General features: G+C 51.8%; 1 protein-coding gene across 4 annotated transcripts in view; it reads left to right on the top strand.

Annotated features, from left to right (window-relative positions):
- Positions 1-17,508, top strand: part of CARS2 (cysteinyl-tRNA synthetase 2, mitochondrial) — a 44,313-nt gene that overhangs the window by 21,595 nt on the left and 5,210 nt on the right. For all 4 annotated transcript variants that reach the window (XR_007152849.1, XM_047861980.1, XM_047861986.1 and 1 more), the window contains 3 exons: positions 8,418-8,551; positions 10,846-10,913; positions 17,398-17,464. Coding sequence is in view for 3 of the 4 variants with exons in the window: in XM_047861980.1 (XP_047717936.1) it covers positions 8,418-8,551; positions 10,846-10,913; positions 17,398-17,464 (269 nt within the window). In the remaining variant the exon portion in view is untranslated. The remainder of the gene's footprint in view (positions 1-8,417; positions 8,552-10,845; positions 10,914-17,397; positions 17,465-17,508) is intronic.

The raw sequence follows: 17,508 nt of genomic DNA, 5'->3' as shown, positions 1-17,508 counted from the left end.
GTTTGGTCTTCCCTTTCTACTCAGAGAGTCCCCTTTAACATTTCTTACAGGTTTGGTTTAGTGGTTATGAATTCCTTTAGTTTTTGTCCCAGAAACTCCTCATCTCTCCTTTTATAAGTGATAGCCTTGCCAGATAGAGTATTCTTGGATGCAGGTTTTTTTCTTTCAGTAGTTTGAATATATTATGCCTCTCTGGCCTGCAGAGTTTCTGCTGTTCTGAAAAATTCGCTGATAGCCTTATGGGGTTTCCCTTGTATGTAACTGTCTTCTCTTGCTGTTTTAATTTTTTTTATCACTATATTTTGCCATTTTGATTATTCTGTATCTTGGTGTGGACCCCCTTGGGTTACTTTCCTTGGGGGATTTCTGTGCCTCCTGGATCCAGATATCTGGTTCCTTCCCCAGAGGAGGGAAATTTTCAGCTATTATTTCTTCAGATAAATTTTCTGTCCCCTTTTCTCTTATTCTAGAATCCCTATAACGTGCTTATTATTACACTTGACAGGGTTGCTGCATTCCCAAAGTTTATCCTCATTTTGAATTTTTTTTTTTCTCTCACCAGCTCAGTTTGATTACTTTCTGTTGCTCTGTCTTCCGGGTCATTAATTAGCTCCTCTGCTTCCTCTAGCCTGCTGTTTATTCCACCCAGTGTATTTTTAGTTTCATGTATTGTGTTCTTCATCACTGTTTTTGTTTGGTTGTTTGTTTAATCTTTCTGTTAAGGGCCTCACTGACATCCTCCACTCTTTTCTCAAATCCAGTGAGTATCTTTACGATCACTACTTTAAATTCTCTTTCAGATATAGTACTTACCTCTGTTTCACTCGGGTATCTTGCGGTTTTATCCTGCTCTTTCATTTCGGACATACCCCTCTGTCTCATTATATCAACTCTCTGTTTCTAGGTGTTGGGAAAGTCAGCTATGTCTCTTGCTCTTGAAAGTAGTGGGCGGTATGCACTTTTAACTTTTAAAAGTCGGTATGCCTGACTTTTAACAAGGGGCACTGGTCCTTTTCCACGGGGGATGCCAAGCTGCTGTGGAAACGGGGTGGCTGGGGCTGCTCTGCGAAGTGTGCACGGGAAGGGGGGTGCAGTTTTAATAAGGTTTGTGTGTCCTCCCTGGGAGGTGACCAGCCACCCCACCGGGATCGAGGCCCCACAAAATATGTGGGTTGGGACATTCGGTGTTGGTGAGCTTCGGGTCAGTCTTCTGGGGAAGGGGACCACAGCACTGGGGCTGAGTCAAGCATGGGGTGGGGGGGCAGTATAAGCAATTTAGGTCATGTCAGTGCAGTGCTGGTTCCCACAGGTGGCTGTGTGTTTATGCTGAGGGGCAAGGGAGGGAAATGGTGTCTTCCATGGCCTTTGTTTCTGGAGGGATCTCCCTATGATCCCTGCCTCTCCAGATACGTCTGAGATGAGTAAATAGCTGTCCCTCGTGTATGCCCCAGGCTTTTTTCAAACTGCTGCTTTGGAGTTAGGACATGTGCAGGCTGTTTGTTGTGATCTCTCTTTAAGGGCAGACACTCAGCTTCCTAATGCCCTCCTGGCTCTCCCAGAGCATAGCTGCTGATTTTTTTTTAATTCTAGGTTTTTAATTCCTGCTGGTTGTAAGAACTCATGAATTTCGGCCTCTCTCACTTTCAAAGCCAAATGCTGTGGGGATTCATCTCCCCCGTGGGGGCTCCCCGGCATGAGAGTCTGTTTCTTGCCCTCCTGCCTGCCCCTGGCTCCCTCCCGACTGTGGTCAGCCGGGGCCATTTTAGCTCCTGACTGCATCTTTGCCCTGCCCACCCCTCTTTGATGTGGCCTCTCCTCTACCTTTAGCTGTGGAGTTTGTTCTGGGAGTCTTTGGGTCATTTTCTGGGTTATTTCTGCTGATGTGAGTGTTTTCTAGTTGTATCTGTGGGACAACGTGAGCTTAGGATCCTCCTATTCCACCGTCTTCCCAGCCTCTCCCTAGACCACCTTCCTCTTACTTGCTCTTGGTTACCAACCCACTCCCCAGAGATGGTTCTGGATCGGACCCCTCAGGCACCACCCCAGCTTCCCCTTTCCTGGCTCCTCAGTCTTCAGTCTGCCCACTCTCCCAGCTCTTCCTGGGCAGCACCAAGTACTGGATGTTTCTGTCTTGGGGATCTCCACGAACAGATGCTTTTGTGATCTCAGTTCCAGATTTGCAGGAATCTCCAGAATCTCCAGATTCTGCTTTTTTTTTTTTTTTTTTTTTTAGAGAGAGAGAGAGAATGAGCAGGGGTGGGGCAGAGAGAGGGAGGGGAAGAGTCCCAAATAGGCTCCGACAGCGTGGAGCCCAGTGCAGGGCTTGAACTCACAAATCACGAGAGCATAACCTGAGGCAGAGTCAAAAGTCAGGACGCTTAACTGACTGAGCCACTCAGGTGCCCCGTCTGCTTCTCATCTTACCATCTGCATTTGACCTGCTGTTGTCTCCAGGCATCCCCACTGACTCCTGAGGTCTCCTGAGGTCAGCAGTGACCCCCACCGCCAGCTGGTCAGTGACTGGCGGTCAATACACCTGCCCTTTCCTTGGCTTCTGTGAAACAACTTTCTTCTGGTTTTGCTGGGGCCTCCTCCACCTTAGATCTCTGTAGACGGGTCCTCTGACTTCCCATGGTTCTGTCGGTAGCGAGACGCCCCTTTGTGTGTGTGTGGGGGGGGGGGGGGGCACATGGTAGGCGGCACACCGCATGTGCTCTCTTGTACAGGCGCGCCTCATTTTATTGTGCTTTGTAGACGCTGCTGTTTACAGACTGAAGGTCTGTGGCAACCCTGTGTGGAGCAGGTCAGTTGGCATCAGTAGCATTTGCTCACTCTGTCTCTCTGTGTCACATTTTGGTGATTCTTGCCATAGTTCAAGCTTTTTTATTATCGTTATAGTTGGTATAGTGATCTGTGATCAGTGATATTTGGTGCTACTGTTGTGATTGTCTGGGGGCACGTGACCCCCGCCGGGTAAGATGGCGAACTCAATTGACACGTGTGTGTTCTGACTGCTCTGCCAACTGGCTGTTGCCCCATCTGTCTCCCTCTTCTCGGGCCTCCCTATTCCCTGAGACACAACGGTGTTGAAATTAGGCCACTGATAAGCCCACAGTAGCCTCTAAGTGTTCAAGTGAAAGGGAGAGTCACACGTTTGCCACTTAAAATTTTTTTTAATGTTTTATCTATGTTTGAGAGACAGAGCATGGGTGGGGGAGGGGGAGAGAGAGAGGGAGACCCAGAATCCAAAGCAGGCTCTGAACTGTCAGCACAGAGCCCAATGCGGGGCTCGAACCCACGAACCACGAGATCGTGACCTGAGCTGAAGTCGGACGCTTACCAACTGAGCCACCCAAGCGCCCCATGTCTCTTACTTGAAATCAAAAGCTAGAAATGCTTAAGTGCAGTGAGGAAGGCTTGTCAAGACTCAAGACAGGCCAAAAGCTGGACCTCTCGTGCTGAACAATTAGCTGCCTTGTGAATGTAGAGGAAAAGCTCTTGAAAGAGATGAAAAGTGGTATTGCGGTAACCACATGAATGAGAAGAAAGTGAAACAGCTTTTCTACTGATATGGAGAAAGTTTTAGTCATCTGGATAGAAGATCACACCAGCCACAACATTCCCTTAAACCAAGCCTACTCTGGAGCGAGGCCCTGACTCTCTTTAATTCTGTGAAGGCTGAGGGAGTTGAGGAAGCTGCAGAAGGAAAGTCTGAAGCTGGCAGAGGTTGGTTCCCAAGCTTTAAGGAAAGAAGCTGTTTCTGTAAAAAGCGCAAGGTGGAGAAGCGAGCGCCGACCCAGAAGCTGCAGTGAGCTGTCCAGAAGATCTAGCTAAGACAGTGAATGAAGGAGCTACGTTAAACCACAGATTCTCAGTGTAGACAGAACACCTTTCTGTCAGAAGAAGATGCCATCTCGGACTTCACAGCTGGAAAAAAGTAGTCAATGCCTTGCTTCAAAGCTTCAAAGGACAGACTGATGCCCTTTTAGGGGCTAATGCAGGCGGCTGGTGACTTTAAGTTGAAGCCAGTACTCATTTACCATTCCACAAATCCTAGGGCCCTTAAGAATTAACGCTGAATCTATTCTGTGTTCGGCAAGTGAAAAACAAAGCCCAGGTGACAGCCCATCTGTTTACAACATGGTTTCCTGAATGTTGTAAGCCCGCTCTTGAGACGTGCTGCTCAGAGAAAAAGATTACTTAAAAATTTTTTTTTTAACGTTTATTTATTTTTGAGACAGAGAGAGACAGAGCATGAAAGGGGGAGGGTCAGAGAGAGGGAGACACAGAATCTGAAACAGGCTCCAAGCTCTGAGCCGCCAGCACAGAGCCCGACGCGGGGCTCGAACTCATGGACCGCGAGATCATGACCTGAGCCGAAGTCGGCCGCTCAACCGACTGAGCCACCCAGGCACCCCGAAAAAGATTCCTTTTGAAACTGCTCGTTGACAACACACCTGGTCACCCAAGAGCTCTGATGGAGCTGCACAAGTTTAGCGCTGTGTTCCTGCCCGTTAACCCAGCACCCATTCATTCCACGGCCCGTGGATCAAGGAGTAATTTCAACGTTCAAGTCTTAATATTTAAAAAGCATATTTTGTCAGGCTATAGCTGCAGCAGAAAGTGATTCCTGTGGTGGATCTGGGAAAAAGTAAACTGAAAACCTTCTGGAAAGAATTCCCCATTCTAGATGCCACCGGGAACATTTGTGATTCATGGAAAGAGGTCACATATCAACATGAGTAGGAGTTTGGAAGACGCCGATCCAACATCATGGAAGAGCTTGAGGGGCTCGAGACTTCCGGGGAGGCAGTCCCTGCAGCTGTGGTGGAAACAGCAAGACAACTAGACTCAGAAGTGGGGGCTGAAGACACGACTGAATGGCTGCATCTCAGGGTAAAACTTGAACGGTTGAGGAGTTGCTTCTTAAGGATGAGCAAAGAAAGTGCTTTCTTGAGATTCCTGGTGGAGACGCCATGGAGATTGGTGAAATGACAACAGTCATTTATGAAAGCTATGAGACTGTGTCATAAACTCAGTTGAAAAAGCTGCGGTAGGGTCTGAGAGAATTTTGAAAGAAGTTCTGTGGGTAAAATGCTTTCAAATAGCTTTGCCTAAAACAGAAATCATTCATGGATGGGAGAGTCCATCGATGCGGCAAACTTTCGTGTTGTCTTATTTTAAGAAACCACCACGGCCGCCGCAGCCTTCGTCAGTCACGGCCCTGATGAGTCAGCGGCCACCACCATCGGACAAGACTCTCCACCGGCAAAAAGATTACCAGCCACTGAAAGTTCACGTGGTGGTTTGCATTTTCAAGCAATAAAGTATCTTTTCATTAGGGTGTGTACGGCGTTTTGTAGACAGAATGCTGTTGCACACTTAATAGCCGACAGTGTAGCGTGAACATTTATATACACTGGGAAACCAAAAAGTTCATCTGACTGGCATGTGATACTTGCGTTACTGCGGTGGTCTGGAACCGAGCCTGTGGGAATCTCCTGGGTTGCCAGCAATATCTTTTTCTCCCTCTGCACTGGGTCCGGGAACTGCCTGCGGTGGTTCTCGAAGCCCATCATTGTGCCTCAGCTCCATGGCGCTGTGCTGTGAAGGTGCACCATTCAGCTAGCTGGGACCCTATGGATGAGCGTTCAGTTCCCAGTGTTTTGTTCTTATAAATACCTGCAGTGAGTAGCCTGCAGTGAGTAACACTATTTCCTGTTTCTGGAGGTGAGGGGCTTTTTAGTATCATTAGGAACCCATGATTTTCAAACATTTGATGTGTTTGCCTTCATCGCAGATGTTTATTATAATAAGCAGTTTTAAAGATTAGAAACATAGGGGCACCTGGGTGGCTCAGTCGGTTAAGTGTCCAACTTCGGCTCAAGTCATGATGTCGCGGTTCGTGAGTTCAAGCCCCGCGTCGGGCTCTGTGCTGACAGCTCAGAGCCTGGAGCCTGCTTCGGATTCTGTGTCTCCCTCTCTCTCTGCCCCTCCCCTGCTCACACTCTGTCTCTGTCTCAAAAATAAACATTAAAAAAAAGAATTTAAAAAAGAATATTAAAAAAAGATTAGAGGGGCGCCTGGGTGGCGCAGTCGGTTAAGCGTCCGACTTCAGCCAGGTCACGATCTTGCGGTCCGTGAGTTCGAGCCCCGCGTCAGGCTCTGGGCTGATGGCTCAGAGCCTGGAGCCTGTTTCCGATTCTGTGTCTCCGTCTCTCTCTGCCCCTCCCCCGTTCATGCTCTGTCTCTCTCTGTCCCAAAAATAAATAAACGTTGAAAAAAAAAATTAAAAAAAAAAAAGGATTAGAAACATAAAATACAATTAAGGCAAACATGTCAAAGTGCCGGCTACGCCCAAACGTGAAGACCAGCAAACCCAGCCCCCTCGAGTTGGTCACCGTGTGGTGCTGTTTGCTGGCCAAGTCTGAGCGCACGCGTCGGGTGAGTAATGCCCCAAGACAGCACTCTGCCCCAGCCCCCTGACCCCAGACTGGCTTCCTTGTCCGGGGACGCTCTTTCCGTTCCACCGGGTGGGAGGCCCACGTCCTCCGGGGCCCGCCGATCCAAGTTGCGTTCGCTCCACTGATGGCCTAGAAGGGATGCTTTTCCACTGCGCCTCCCCTCCTGTCCTCACCTGTGATGATGTCCAGATGACTCTTCTGGAAACGCATCCAGGAGTTCCAGGCAAACAAACTACCGTACTGTCAGTCCTACTGTATACACTTAGGTGTATATATAAATGCTTTTGATTTAAGAGCAACGTGGGCTGCATATTAGGTTGTAAAAAGATACTTATTTGTAGATTCGAATAATTTCTCTAAAGTAGTAGAAAAAAATGAACTAAATTTCAAATTAATGTTCCCATTAAATATTTTTGTTTAAATCTAATGAACATAGACTCCTCGGGGTTCTCTTATATTGAAACAGGTCTAACATATGGACAAGGATAGAAACTAATGTAAGCAACAGCAAGGATCCACAGTGTAGCTTTATTATTTTTTTTAAGTAACCTCCACGCCCAACGTGGGGCTTGAACTCACAACCCCGAGACCAAGGGCCGCAGAGCCAGCCCGGCACCCCCTCCCCCGTTTAGCTTTGTTAAACCCTCATGCTGTCAGCTTTGTCTCTGATCTTTGTAAGAACGAATCACTCATTATAAATAGAAAGGAGCCTCTGTTGCTCTCCTCCCTAGTCCTTCCCCTCCTGCCTCATTCCCCCTGTGCGGTGTTTGAACCAGGACTCCGAGATTCTCTAAGCCCCTCACCAAGGATGTACAAGAATGGGCTGGCAGGTTTTTGCCACGCCTGGGGTCTCTGTGGCCAGTGTGGACGTGGTCTTTCCAGAGCCGGCCTGGTGGGAGAAGAGTCGGCTTTCAGCAGAGGGAGCTCAGCGAGGCTATGGCCTCTTTGGAAATGTCTTTTTTAACCACAGTGTCTGCACCCGCAGCCCCTCTGAGCTCTGGGACGGGGAGGGGACAGGTGGCTGCATCTGCCCACAGGCCCGCGTTCCCCCATGCTGACCGTGCGTCTCTGTGTCGTCTGAAGCATCCTGCTCAGCCTGGCCTGTAGGTGCTGGTGCCTGTTGCTTCGCAGGTGCTCTGGGGACAGAGCCAGCTCTGTGGCCCCCAGCAGCCCTGTAGGTATTAGGGTGCAGTTTTGTGGGACGTGAGGTTTTCCGGGAACGCCACAGAATCAGACGAAGCAGACGTGCTGGCAGCTGAAATGCATTGCTTTGAATTTAGTTACCTTGTTGTTATTTATAAGTGATCACTAAATAGGTACATTTTCAAAAGCCATGACAAGAATTCTCTTGATTTTATAGTTCTCTTTTGTTAAAGTTGGAAAACCACTCAACTCTACCTGTTGAAGAAGAAAACATAATTTTGTTGTTTTTAAAAACTGTATATTATAGGTGAATATTGTAGGTATTTTCCATTTGAAAGACATTCTTCTTTGGGGCATCTGGGTGACTCAGTCGGTTGACCATCCAACTTCGGCTCAGGTCATCTCACAGTTACTGGGTTCGAGCCCCACGTCGGGCTCTGTGCTGACAGCTCGGAGCCTGGAGCCTGTTCGGATTCTGTGTCTCCCTCTCTCTCTGCTCCTCCCCTGCTCGTGTCTCTCTCTGTCTCATAAATAAATAAACGTTAAAAAAAAATAACAAAAACAGTATATTGTATCCAGAACAAGGAGAATTAAGCCTCTTTACTAGGATGTAAAACTATGAATCAGGGATTTATGAAGTAAAAACAGAATTTCAGTTTCTCCCTTTTGCATCAGCTAAATGATCACACATACTGATTTTAAATTGAGATCCATTTGATCCTTGCACAAAGGCCAGGAGGGCTGGCCGCCAGACGGGGTCTGGAGACGTGTGCTGTTTGAACTGACCCCCCGCTCTGTGCTGTCCTGCAGCTTGGTGTTTGGAAGCCGGCTGGACATCCACTCGGGCGGGATGGACTTAGCTTTCCCGCATCACGAGAACGAAATCGCCCAGTGCGAGGCCTTCCATCAGTGCAGGCAGTGGGGAAATTATTTTCTGCATTCTGGTAAGTCGTGACTTCAGGTTGACTGTGCTCTGTTTCGGTGCTGTCGCTTCTGTCACAATTGGAAAGACATAGCTCGGTGCACAGGGGAAGAACCCGTCCTCTGTCGAGGTGTTGGAGTTTAAGTCCGCCGGATGTGAACTTCCTTGGACGGAACTGGAGTTACGAGGGCGGGAGGGCTGACTAGTGCGTGCAGAATGTTCTCCATCGCCGGGGCAGCGCTGGCAGAGGCACTCTGCTGGCTGGCGCGCGAGGCCAGGCCTCACTCATGCTGGCATCCATGACTGTAAGCCCTGAGGCTGCTTGGCCCAAAGCGTGTCCACTGCCACGTTTTCCGGTGGGCAACGACTGCCCCCACAGTCGCCGCCACGTCTGCCGCTGTGCCCTGGAACAGCCGTCGTGGGTCTCTGCGACCCCAAGCCCGTTTCTGCATCTCCTTGGAGGAGCGTGCAGAGGAAATGCAGAAGCGGGGCCGGTGAGCTGTCTGGTACCCGCTCCGGGACAGAACCCATCAGGGGCCAAACTGCATTTCTGCCGGCGGTGTGCGTGCTGGCAACTCCCTGGAGGGGACAGGAGCCCCATGATGCTGCAGGGCCGGCCCGGTGGGCGCCTCAGAAGTGACCCCCGGAGCCCAGCGTATCCCACAGTCAGGGGCCCACCCTTGGCTTCAGGAACCTCGGGAAATAGAGCCTCCCTTTGGCCCGAGGACTGGAGAGGAAGGCCCACGTCGAGTAAATGTGTGCAGAGCCTGTTGGGCAGGGAGCCTCCGCGGACCAAAGGGCCGTGTCCCACCCCGGGTCAGCTGTCTGGGGGCCTGACACCCCGTGCACACGTCATGGTCGTGCTCCTGGTCACTTAGTTTTCTCCTGCGCCCGTCAGCGAATGTGGGCCCAGGGACCAGAGGGGACAGCGGGCCAGCGCCCCTCCTGCTTCCCTCCAGGAGTCACTAACGAGGTGTTTGGGGGCCACAGAAAAGCAGGTCCTGTTCACCCCCGGTTTGGGAACAGAAAAGGGTTTTCGTTGCTGCGTTGTGACGACTATGACAAACTATTAAGACAGCGGGCTCTCCGCCACTCCGCCGTCACCCTGTCCTGGAGAGACACTGGTGTCTCCTGATGCACAGGAGGGTTAACACCCCTCTTCTGAAGTAAGTGAACGGAAGATGAGTAGTCGGATGTATTTCATTTTCTAAATATTGTCAATTAAAAAAAAATGGGGGGGGGCCTGGGTGGCCCCGTCGGTTGAACGCCCCGACTCTTGATTTTGGCTCAGCTCATGATCCCATGGTTCGTGGGATCGAGCCCCGAGTCGGGCTCTGCACTGAGTGCGGATCCTGTTTGGGATTCTCTCCTTCTCTGCCCCCCTCCCCTGCCACGCATGCTCCCTCTCTCTCAAAATAAGTAAACTTGAAAAGAAAAAAAAATTTAGTTAAAAAAAAACTAATAAAAAAGCGTTTAAGTTTAGTTATAATCTCTACATCTGACAAGGGGCCCGAATTTGCCACTCTGAGAGCAAGTCACATGCCCTTCCAGCTGAGTCAGCCAGGTGCCCCAAAGAGAGTTTTAATTGTGTTTGGTATATATGTGTTCTATGACGTTATGTGTTTGAGGTCATAGTTGTTTGGAAGCTACACTTTTTAACCAGTTCTCAGAAAAACTGGCCTTGGGGCTCCCTTGTGCTCGGGCTCCTGTCAGAGAAGGCAGAAGCATCTTCTGCGGGAGAGGTGAGGCCCCCCACCCCCCCGCCCGGCTCCCCCCCGCCCCGGAAGGAAACCCGTGTGAAAGCAGGGACTGAGAAGCTCCTGATGTGGGCTCTTGTCTCCCATCACACACACTCACACACACTCACACACTCACACTCACACACTCTCCCAGGCCCTTGAGAGGCCCGTGCCAGCAGACCGCAGCACACAATCGGATCATTCGCAGAGACCTGCGCTTTGGAACCTCCGAAAACTGGCACGTATTGCCAGGCACAAGGTCTGCAGAGCCCCGGGCTCTGTCCTTTCCTGGGGTGAGGGGTCTGCGGGACAGGGCGGGGCAGACCTGACGACCTCGAGCAGGCGTGGCTGTGGGTTCCCTTTTCCTGGGGGGCCAAGCGTGGGTGAGGGTCTGGGGAGGGGGGTGGAGCACGGGCGAGGGTCTGGGGGGCACACTATCCACACAGATGCGGGCGTATGCCTGCTGGGGATGCAGCGCCGCGTTGCGGGAAGTGGTGTCTGGCGCTCCAACAGAACCAGCCCTCTCCTCCTCCTCCTCCCACCGGATTCGGCACAAATCACCGTTTTTTTGTTTCAGGGCATTTGCACGTGAAAGGCAAAGAAGAAAAAATGTCCAAATCGCTGAAAAACTACATCACTGTTAAGGTAACCCTGCACCGCTGGCCTGTCTGGAAGGGCCACCCCAGGTCTCTGACCCCCGCGCTCCAGGCCCTTGTCCCGTGGCCCCGACAGGCTTCTCCTACCTCCCAGCTTAACGTGCGGTCTGCGGGTGGAGGCGGCCCTACTCTGACACCCGGTGCCCTCTCGGGGCGGTGCCCTCCGCGTCCCCCTGCCCTCTCCGGGCGGCCTCCCCATGGATGCTGCCTAGCTCCTCCTGCGTGCTGGGACTCACGCCACCTTCTTGCCTGAGCCCCTTCCCGCACTCAACTCCGAGTCACACCTACCCCTTTTCCTGTCCCACCACCAGCCGGCCGGCCTGTGGCTTTGGGGCTTCACTGCCTGCTGGCTTTGAAAGCCACCTGTTGAGAAAAGCATCACCGTGCCATGGGGATGAGGGGCGGGAGGGGGCGTCCACACGAGTGGAAAGCAAGTGAGCCAACGGGAGCACTCCAAACACTTCGGTCTTTGTCTTTGGGGCCGTGAAGCCAAACACGGTTGTAATGGCAAATACTGAAGTGACAAGGACAGTTACCAGACCTTTGTCCCCTGAGTACCTGGCCCGGAGAGCTGTTCCCACCAGAGTTACGTTACATACAGCCGGCCCCGTATCTGTGGTCTCACTCACCGGTGTCCAGAGGCAGTGACAGCCTCACGCTGCACCACTGCCCTCCCAGGGGACGCTTATTTTCTCACAAGAGGGGCGAGAACAGGACCAGAAGGTATGTCGACAGAGACAGAGGCCACGGGCACTTACATCATAGTATGTTGCCACAGCCGTCCTGTAGTTGATCTCGTGCTGTGCCTCAATTACAAGGAAATGTCGTCACAGGCGTGTCTGTATAGGGAAGACCAGTAAACACGGGGCTCGGTGCTATCACGTGTCCAGGCATCCACGGGGCCTCAGAACGCACCCCACCGTGGACGGGGTGGGCTGGAAGCCAGAGCGGGGGTGCTCCTCATAAAAGCGTCTTTATCGACTCCTCTTTAGCAGGAGTGTTCATTCTTAGACACGTTTTCCTGCAGAAAAGTTACACACATGCTCACCACACAGGTTCAAGAGTTATCACTTTTCCTGCACCTAAGGGAGTGGTGGGCGTGTGTGCACGTGTGTGCACGTATGCATGGTGTACGTGTGTCTCATCACCACTGTCGTTGAACCGTTCAACACCGCAGACGTCACGACCCTTCCCCATCCCGCCCGCACTCCTGAGGACAAGAGTGACACGTCAGCAGTGGCTTCTCAATACCAGTTCCCCAGTCTGCGTTCTGACTTTTCCACGTGTCCCAGTGTCCCTTAGAGCCTGGTGTTTTTAAAACCAAGACCCGGTGAAGCTTCGCGTGCTGCGTTTGCGGGCCGTGTCTTTCCAGGCTTCTCAGGGGAAATGCTCCGCGGTGGGAAGGCACGACACCGAGTTCCCGTCGTAACCGGTCTGCGGGTACAGCGCGGTCGTGCTGACTGCCCTCGCTGTCGGGCTGGACGGCTCTGCCGCTTCCTCCTCGTGCGCAACCGACACCCTCCCCATTGAGCATCTCCCCGCCCGGCCAGTCCCCGGCATTCCGCATCCGCTTTCTGTTCCCACGATGGGGGTGTTCCGTGGACCTCACGCCAGCGCAGACAGCGTTCATCCCATTGTGGCTGTTTCACTGGGCACCGCGTTCACATGTCACCGTAGCGGGTGACCGGGGCTCCTCCCTCCTTACACGCAATTATATCCTCCTGTTGTTTGGTTGGCTGGGTTGTTTGGGCTTCTGATGGACAACAGCCTCTCCCTGTGGTGTTGACCTTTTTGAAGGGATGAGGCCAGTTTTGGTGAATGGCCCACGTTTTGCATGTCTGTGGTGTCCTGTATCATATGTCCTTTGCATATCTGTGGTTTCCTGTCTTTCCTCGTAACTGGAAGCGAGGCCTCAGGCCTGATTCGGTTCAGGTTCAATCTTTCTGGTGGGAAACTTCCTCCGTGGTGCTGTGGGCTTCACGCAGCATCCCTCCGGGGCCACAGCGTCAGGCTGTCCTGCTGGTGACGCTGGGCTTGACTGCTCGGGTAAGGGATGGCCACCAGTGGAGATTCTTTTTTCTTTATTTTTTTAGTATTTTTTAAATTTTTTAAAAAATGTTTTTGTTTATTTTTGAGACTGAGAGAGACAGAGCATGAGCAGGGGAGGGGCAGAGAGAGAGGGAGACACAGAATCCGAAGCGGCTCCGGGCTTCGAGCTGTCAGCACAGAGCCTAATGCGGGGCTCGAACTCACAGACTGTGAGATCATGACCTGAGCTGAAGTCGGACGCTTCACTGACTGAGCCACCCAGGTGCCCTTTTTCTTTCTTTTTTAAAGTTTATTTATTTTGAGAGAAAGAGAACAGGGAGGGGCAGAGAGGGTGACACAGAATCAGAAGCAGGCTCCAGGCTCCGAGCTGTCAGCACAGAGCCTGACACGGGGCTCAAACTCACAGACTATGAGATCATGACCTGAGCTGAAGTTGGACGCTTCACTGACTGAGCCCCCCAGGCGCCCCTCTGACAGAGAGATTCTTATTTGTCTTTCGTGAACATGGAGAACCGGCAAGGTGGTCTGCATGGGGCGTCCTCTTCCCGGACCACCCCCAGTCTGTGGTTTTCTCATGCTCTGGTGGCTTCACCCCATCGTGCGTGTCCCTGGTCCCTGCAAAGCACGCTATCTTGTGCTGTTGCCCCCGTCACACTCCCTGGCTGGCAGTCCTTTTCAGAGATGGGGGCTTGTCTGTTCTTTTTTTTGGTACCACTAGGAGTTAAGCTTTTATTTTCACTCTGTGTATTATCAATTCAGTCTTCATTCTTTTTGTGCTAAAATTATTCCAGCTCTGGCCTGGGCAGGGGGGAGGGGCGGGGAGGAGGCTCCTTCTTCCGGGGGAAATGCCCCGCGCATCCTGGCTTTTGGCCCCGTTTCCCGTTGCGTCCTGCCCCAGTGCTGCCATTCCCGCCAAGGAGCTCGCTGCCTTTGCGGGAAGATGGAATCTCGAACCAAGATCTGGATTCTTGGTGTGTCTACCGCAAGAGTGACATTGTTTCCAGGCCTCTTCAGGGGACAGAGCTGGTGGAGATGAACCCATGTGCATGTAGTTGGTCCCTGGAGTTCATTGTGAACTATCCAGTCCAATACTATAGGACTTTCTGGTTTTAGCTCTTTTCCCTCTTTATGAAAAATCTTGTTTCCTTCCTTACAACAGCACATCAACTTCATGCTTTCTCTTAAAATTGACATATTTAAAATGTTAATACCAATAGTTGTATTAATGATAAAACCACTGAGTGAAGTTAAAGTTTCCTTGCAATTCTTGTTTTAAGAACAGCTTTATTGAGATGTAATTCACACATCAGAGGATTCACATTTTTTTTTTCATTTTATTTATTTTAGAGAAAGAGAGCACACATGGGGGAAGAAGGACAGAGAGGTAGAGAGAACATCCCAAGTAGGCTCTGCACTGTCAGCACAGAGCGCAACACAGGGCTTGAACTCACAAACCATGAGATCATGCCCTGAGCTGAAACCAAGAGTCAGACACTCAACTGACTGAGCCACCCCAGGATTCACCCTTTAAATGGTATTATTTGGTGGTTCTCAGTGTCTTCAGTGGCTGCACTGGTCTGTGTTCCCACCAACGGTGTACGAGGGTTCCTATTTCTTCTCCACGTCCTCACCAACACCTATCGTTTCGTGTGTTGTTGATTTTAGCCACTCTGACAGGTGTGAGGTGGTGTCTCATAGTGGTTTTGATTTGCATTTCCCCTATGATGAGTGATGAGCATCTTTTCAGGTGTCGGCCATCTGGATGTCTTCTCTGGAGAAGTGTCTATTCATGTCTTTTGCCCATTTTTGAATCAGGTTGTCTTTTGCTCTTCATAGGTTTTGGATTCTCACCTCTTTATCAGATACACAGTTTGCAAATGTTTTCTCTCATTCTGTGGGCTGCCTCTCCGTTTTGTTGATGGTTTCCCTTGCTTGGTAGTTGGATGCGGTTGCCTTTTCTTTCTGTTATTACCAGGAATTAGTCTCCAGAGACTGAATGCTGTAGAAAGACTACAGATTTCTACTCAGGCGCCACCCCCCTAAGGGGGTAAAAATTCTGAATGGGAGGAAAACCCCTTTAAAATAAAATCGTAGGGATACCTGGGTGGCTCAGTTGGTGGAGTGTCTGACTCTTGATTTTGGCTCAGGTCATGATCCCGGGGCTGGGGGATTGAGCCCCACTCAGCATGGAGCCCACTTAAGACTCTCTTCCTCTGCTCCCTCCCCTGCTCATGTTCTCTCTCTCTAATAGAAATAAATAGTAAAGTAAAATAAAAATAAAATCCTACCATCCTAACATCTTAAAACCCTTTTTGGAGTGAAATAGAGAACATAGCTACCCAGAAATATACGAAAATGGAAGGGAGGCTGTCTTTGTTTAGAGACGTCAGAGAGCTTCATCAGACATAAAATGGCTGTATTACCACAGAGTCTTTAAATGTTTTCACTAAATGCACAAATACAAGCATAAAGTCAGCAGGGAAGGAAAGGTACCCAGTTCACAGAAAACACAGACGTGTGCAGAACAGGTGCGTTCTGGGTGCGGCCGTATTGGGACCCAGGAGATACACCTCTTTGCTCTGCTGCAGACCACTCCCCACAACTCCCACCGCACACACCCGACATCTGGCAACATCTTGGGAGGAGAACACAAGCAGCAGTAGCAACAACAAGGAACTGAAGTGAAGGCGGGGGGTGCGCGGTGCAGGTCCCCTGACGCCAGCTAGCAAGGAAGCAGCTCACACCCGGCTGTAGAGCCATGGAGCCTGTGCTTTTGGGAAGGAATTCTCAAGAAATGGCCCCAAGCTGAGGGGACCCCGCGCGGGAAGCCCGTCCCCCTGGCCCCCACTCTGCAGGCGCAGATCCAGACGGGCACTTGGGTCCACCAGGGCCGCACACAGGAGCTGTGACACCAGGGGCCTGTGCCTCAGCCGCCCCGCTCACACAGCCTCACAGACCGCAGTGGGGAAGGGACCCAGAAGTAAGACCTAAGTGGGGCGCAGCTTGGAGCCCGCAGCAGAGCGGGGATCTGGTGCCGTGTGGGCCGCTTGTCAGCTCTCCGCGCCTCATGTCTTTGTCACCGTGGTGGGGCAGACACTGTTGTGACGCAGTGCAGCTTAGCAGTTTGTGACGAAGTCGTGGGAGCCTTCCAGTAGGTTCTGCCATGGGCAGTGTAGCAAGTACTCAGCATATAAGGGGCTACATCCACCCCCCCACCCCCCCCCACCCCCCGGCCACCACAAGGCTGCATCAGCCCCGGGCATCCTGTAATTGTCATGCGGGCCCCAGGAGGCCAGAGGTCATGTTAACCCAGGAGACAGGCTCTGCCACTGCCTCCAGGGAGCTGCCCACCGGTCCTCGTGCAGGGTCCCGGCCACCGCGTCCCCCCCAGCTGTGACATGCAGGTCCCTATGGCCAAGGGGAGGCCGGAAGCCACTGCTAGATGTCGAGCAGGAGAAGGGCTGAGAGAGTCTCCTTTTGCTCACGCAGAGTCCACGATGCAGGGACATTTGACCCAAACCCCACGTTGTCAGAGGGTCCCGTTGGAGCCGGCCTGTCCTCGGGGCCACTGCTGGTCATCGGTGTGGGCCCCCGTGGGCTGGGTATGAGTGTCCCAGGCCAGCCAAGCGGTGCCCAGTGGCCTGTCTTTGCATCCCTGCCCTGTGAGGTCGCCGAGTGCCTCTCACCGGCCACCACAGACAGGGTTTGGGGTTGTTTTAACAACTTCTACGACAGGTTCTTGGGTCATCTGGGTGGTTCGGTGAGTTAAGCATCTGACTTTGGCTCAGGTCATGATCTCACAGTTCATGAGTTCGAGCCTCGCGTTGGGTTCTGTGCTGACAGCTGGGAGCCTGGAACCTGCTTCGGATTCTGTGTCTCCCTCTCTCTCTGCCCCTCCCCTGCTCCTGCACTCTCTCAAAAGTAAATGAACATTAAGAAAAAATTAAAAAGAATTTAAATGACAGGTTGTTAGTTTTCCTCAGTTTAACCAGGGGCAGAGTATCCTCTGAGAACACAAGCTGGGTGCCCGCCTCGCTGCATTGCGTCAGGGAACAGCCTGTGGGAGGGTGAGTTGGTCTCTGCCCTCAGTCTGACCCTGGTCCTGGCCTGTTTTGATGTCCCAGGTGGCTTCCGCTCCTGGGACCCCTGCCATCATGGGGCCTGGAGCTGTGCCCATCCTCTCGGGACCGTGTCATGGCAAGGGGCTCCCAAGGTCAACATCGGTGTGGACCCCCTGCGTCAGCGCAGAGCAGGGGGCCTTCCCCGCAGACGCAGTCTGAAGGGAAACATGTAGGGAACATGCAAATAGGGTGGAAACAAAATCAAGCTGTCCATAAAAACTCCGACATCTTGGTAAGTGGGGTCGGCTCACAAGGTCATAGCGCACGTTATAATTTCCGGGTTCTCCCTGATTTCTCTGCCAGGACTTCCTGAAGACGTTCTCCCCCGACGTCTTCCGGCTCTTCTGCATGCGAAGCAGCTACAGGTCAGGTGAGGCCGCGGCTGGGGGCCGAACCCAGTGGCCTGAAGGACCC

Source organism: Prionailurus viverrinus, chromosome A1 (genome assembly GCF_022837055.1).
Source record: "Prionailurus viverrinus isolate Anna chromosome A1, UM_Priviv_1.0, whole genome shotgun sequence".
NCBI lineage: Eukaryota > Metazoa > Chordata > Mammalia > Carnivora > Felidae > Prionailurus > Prionailurus viverrinus.
This window is presented reverse-complemented; position numbering and strand designations above follow the sequence as displayed.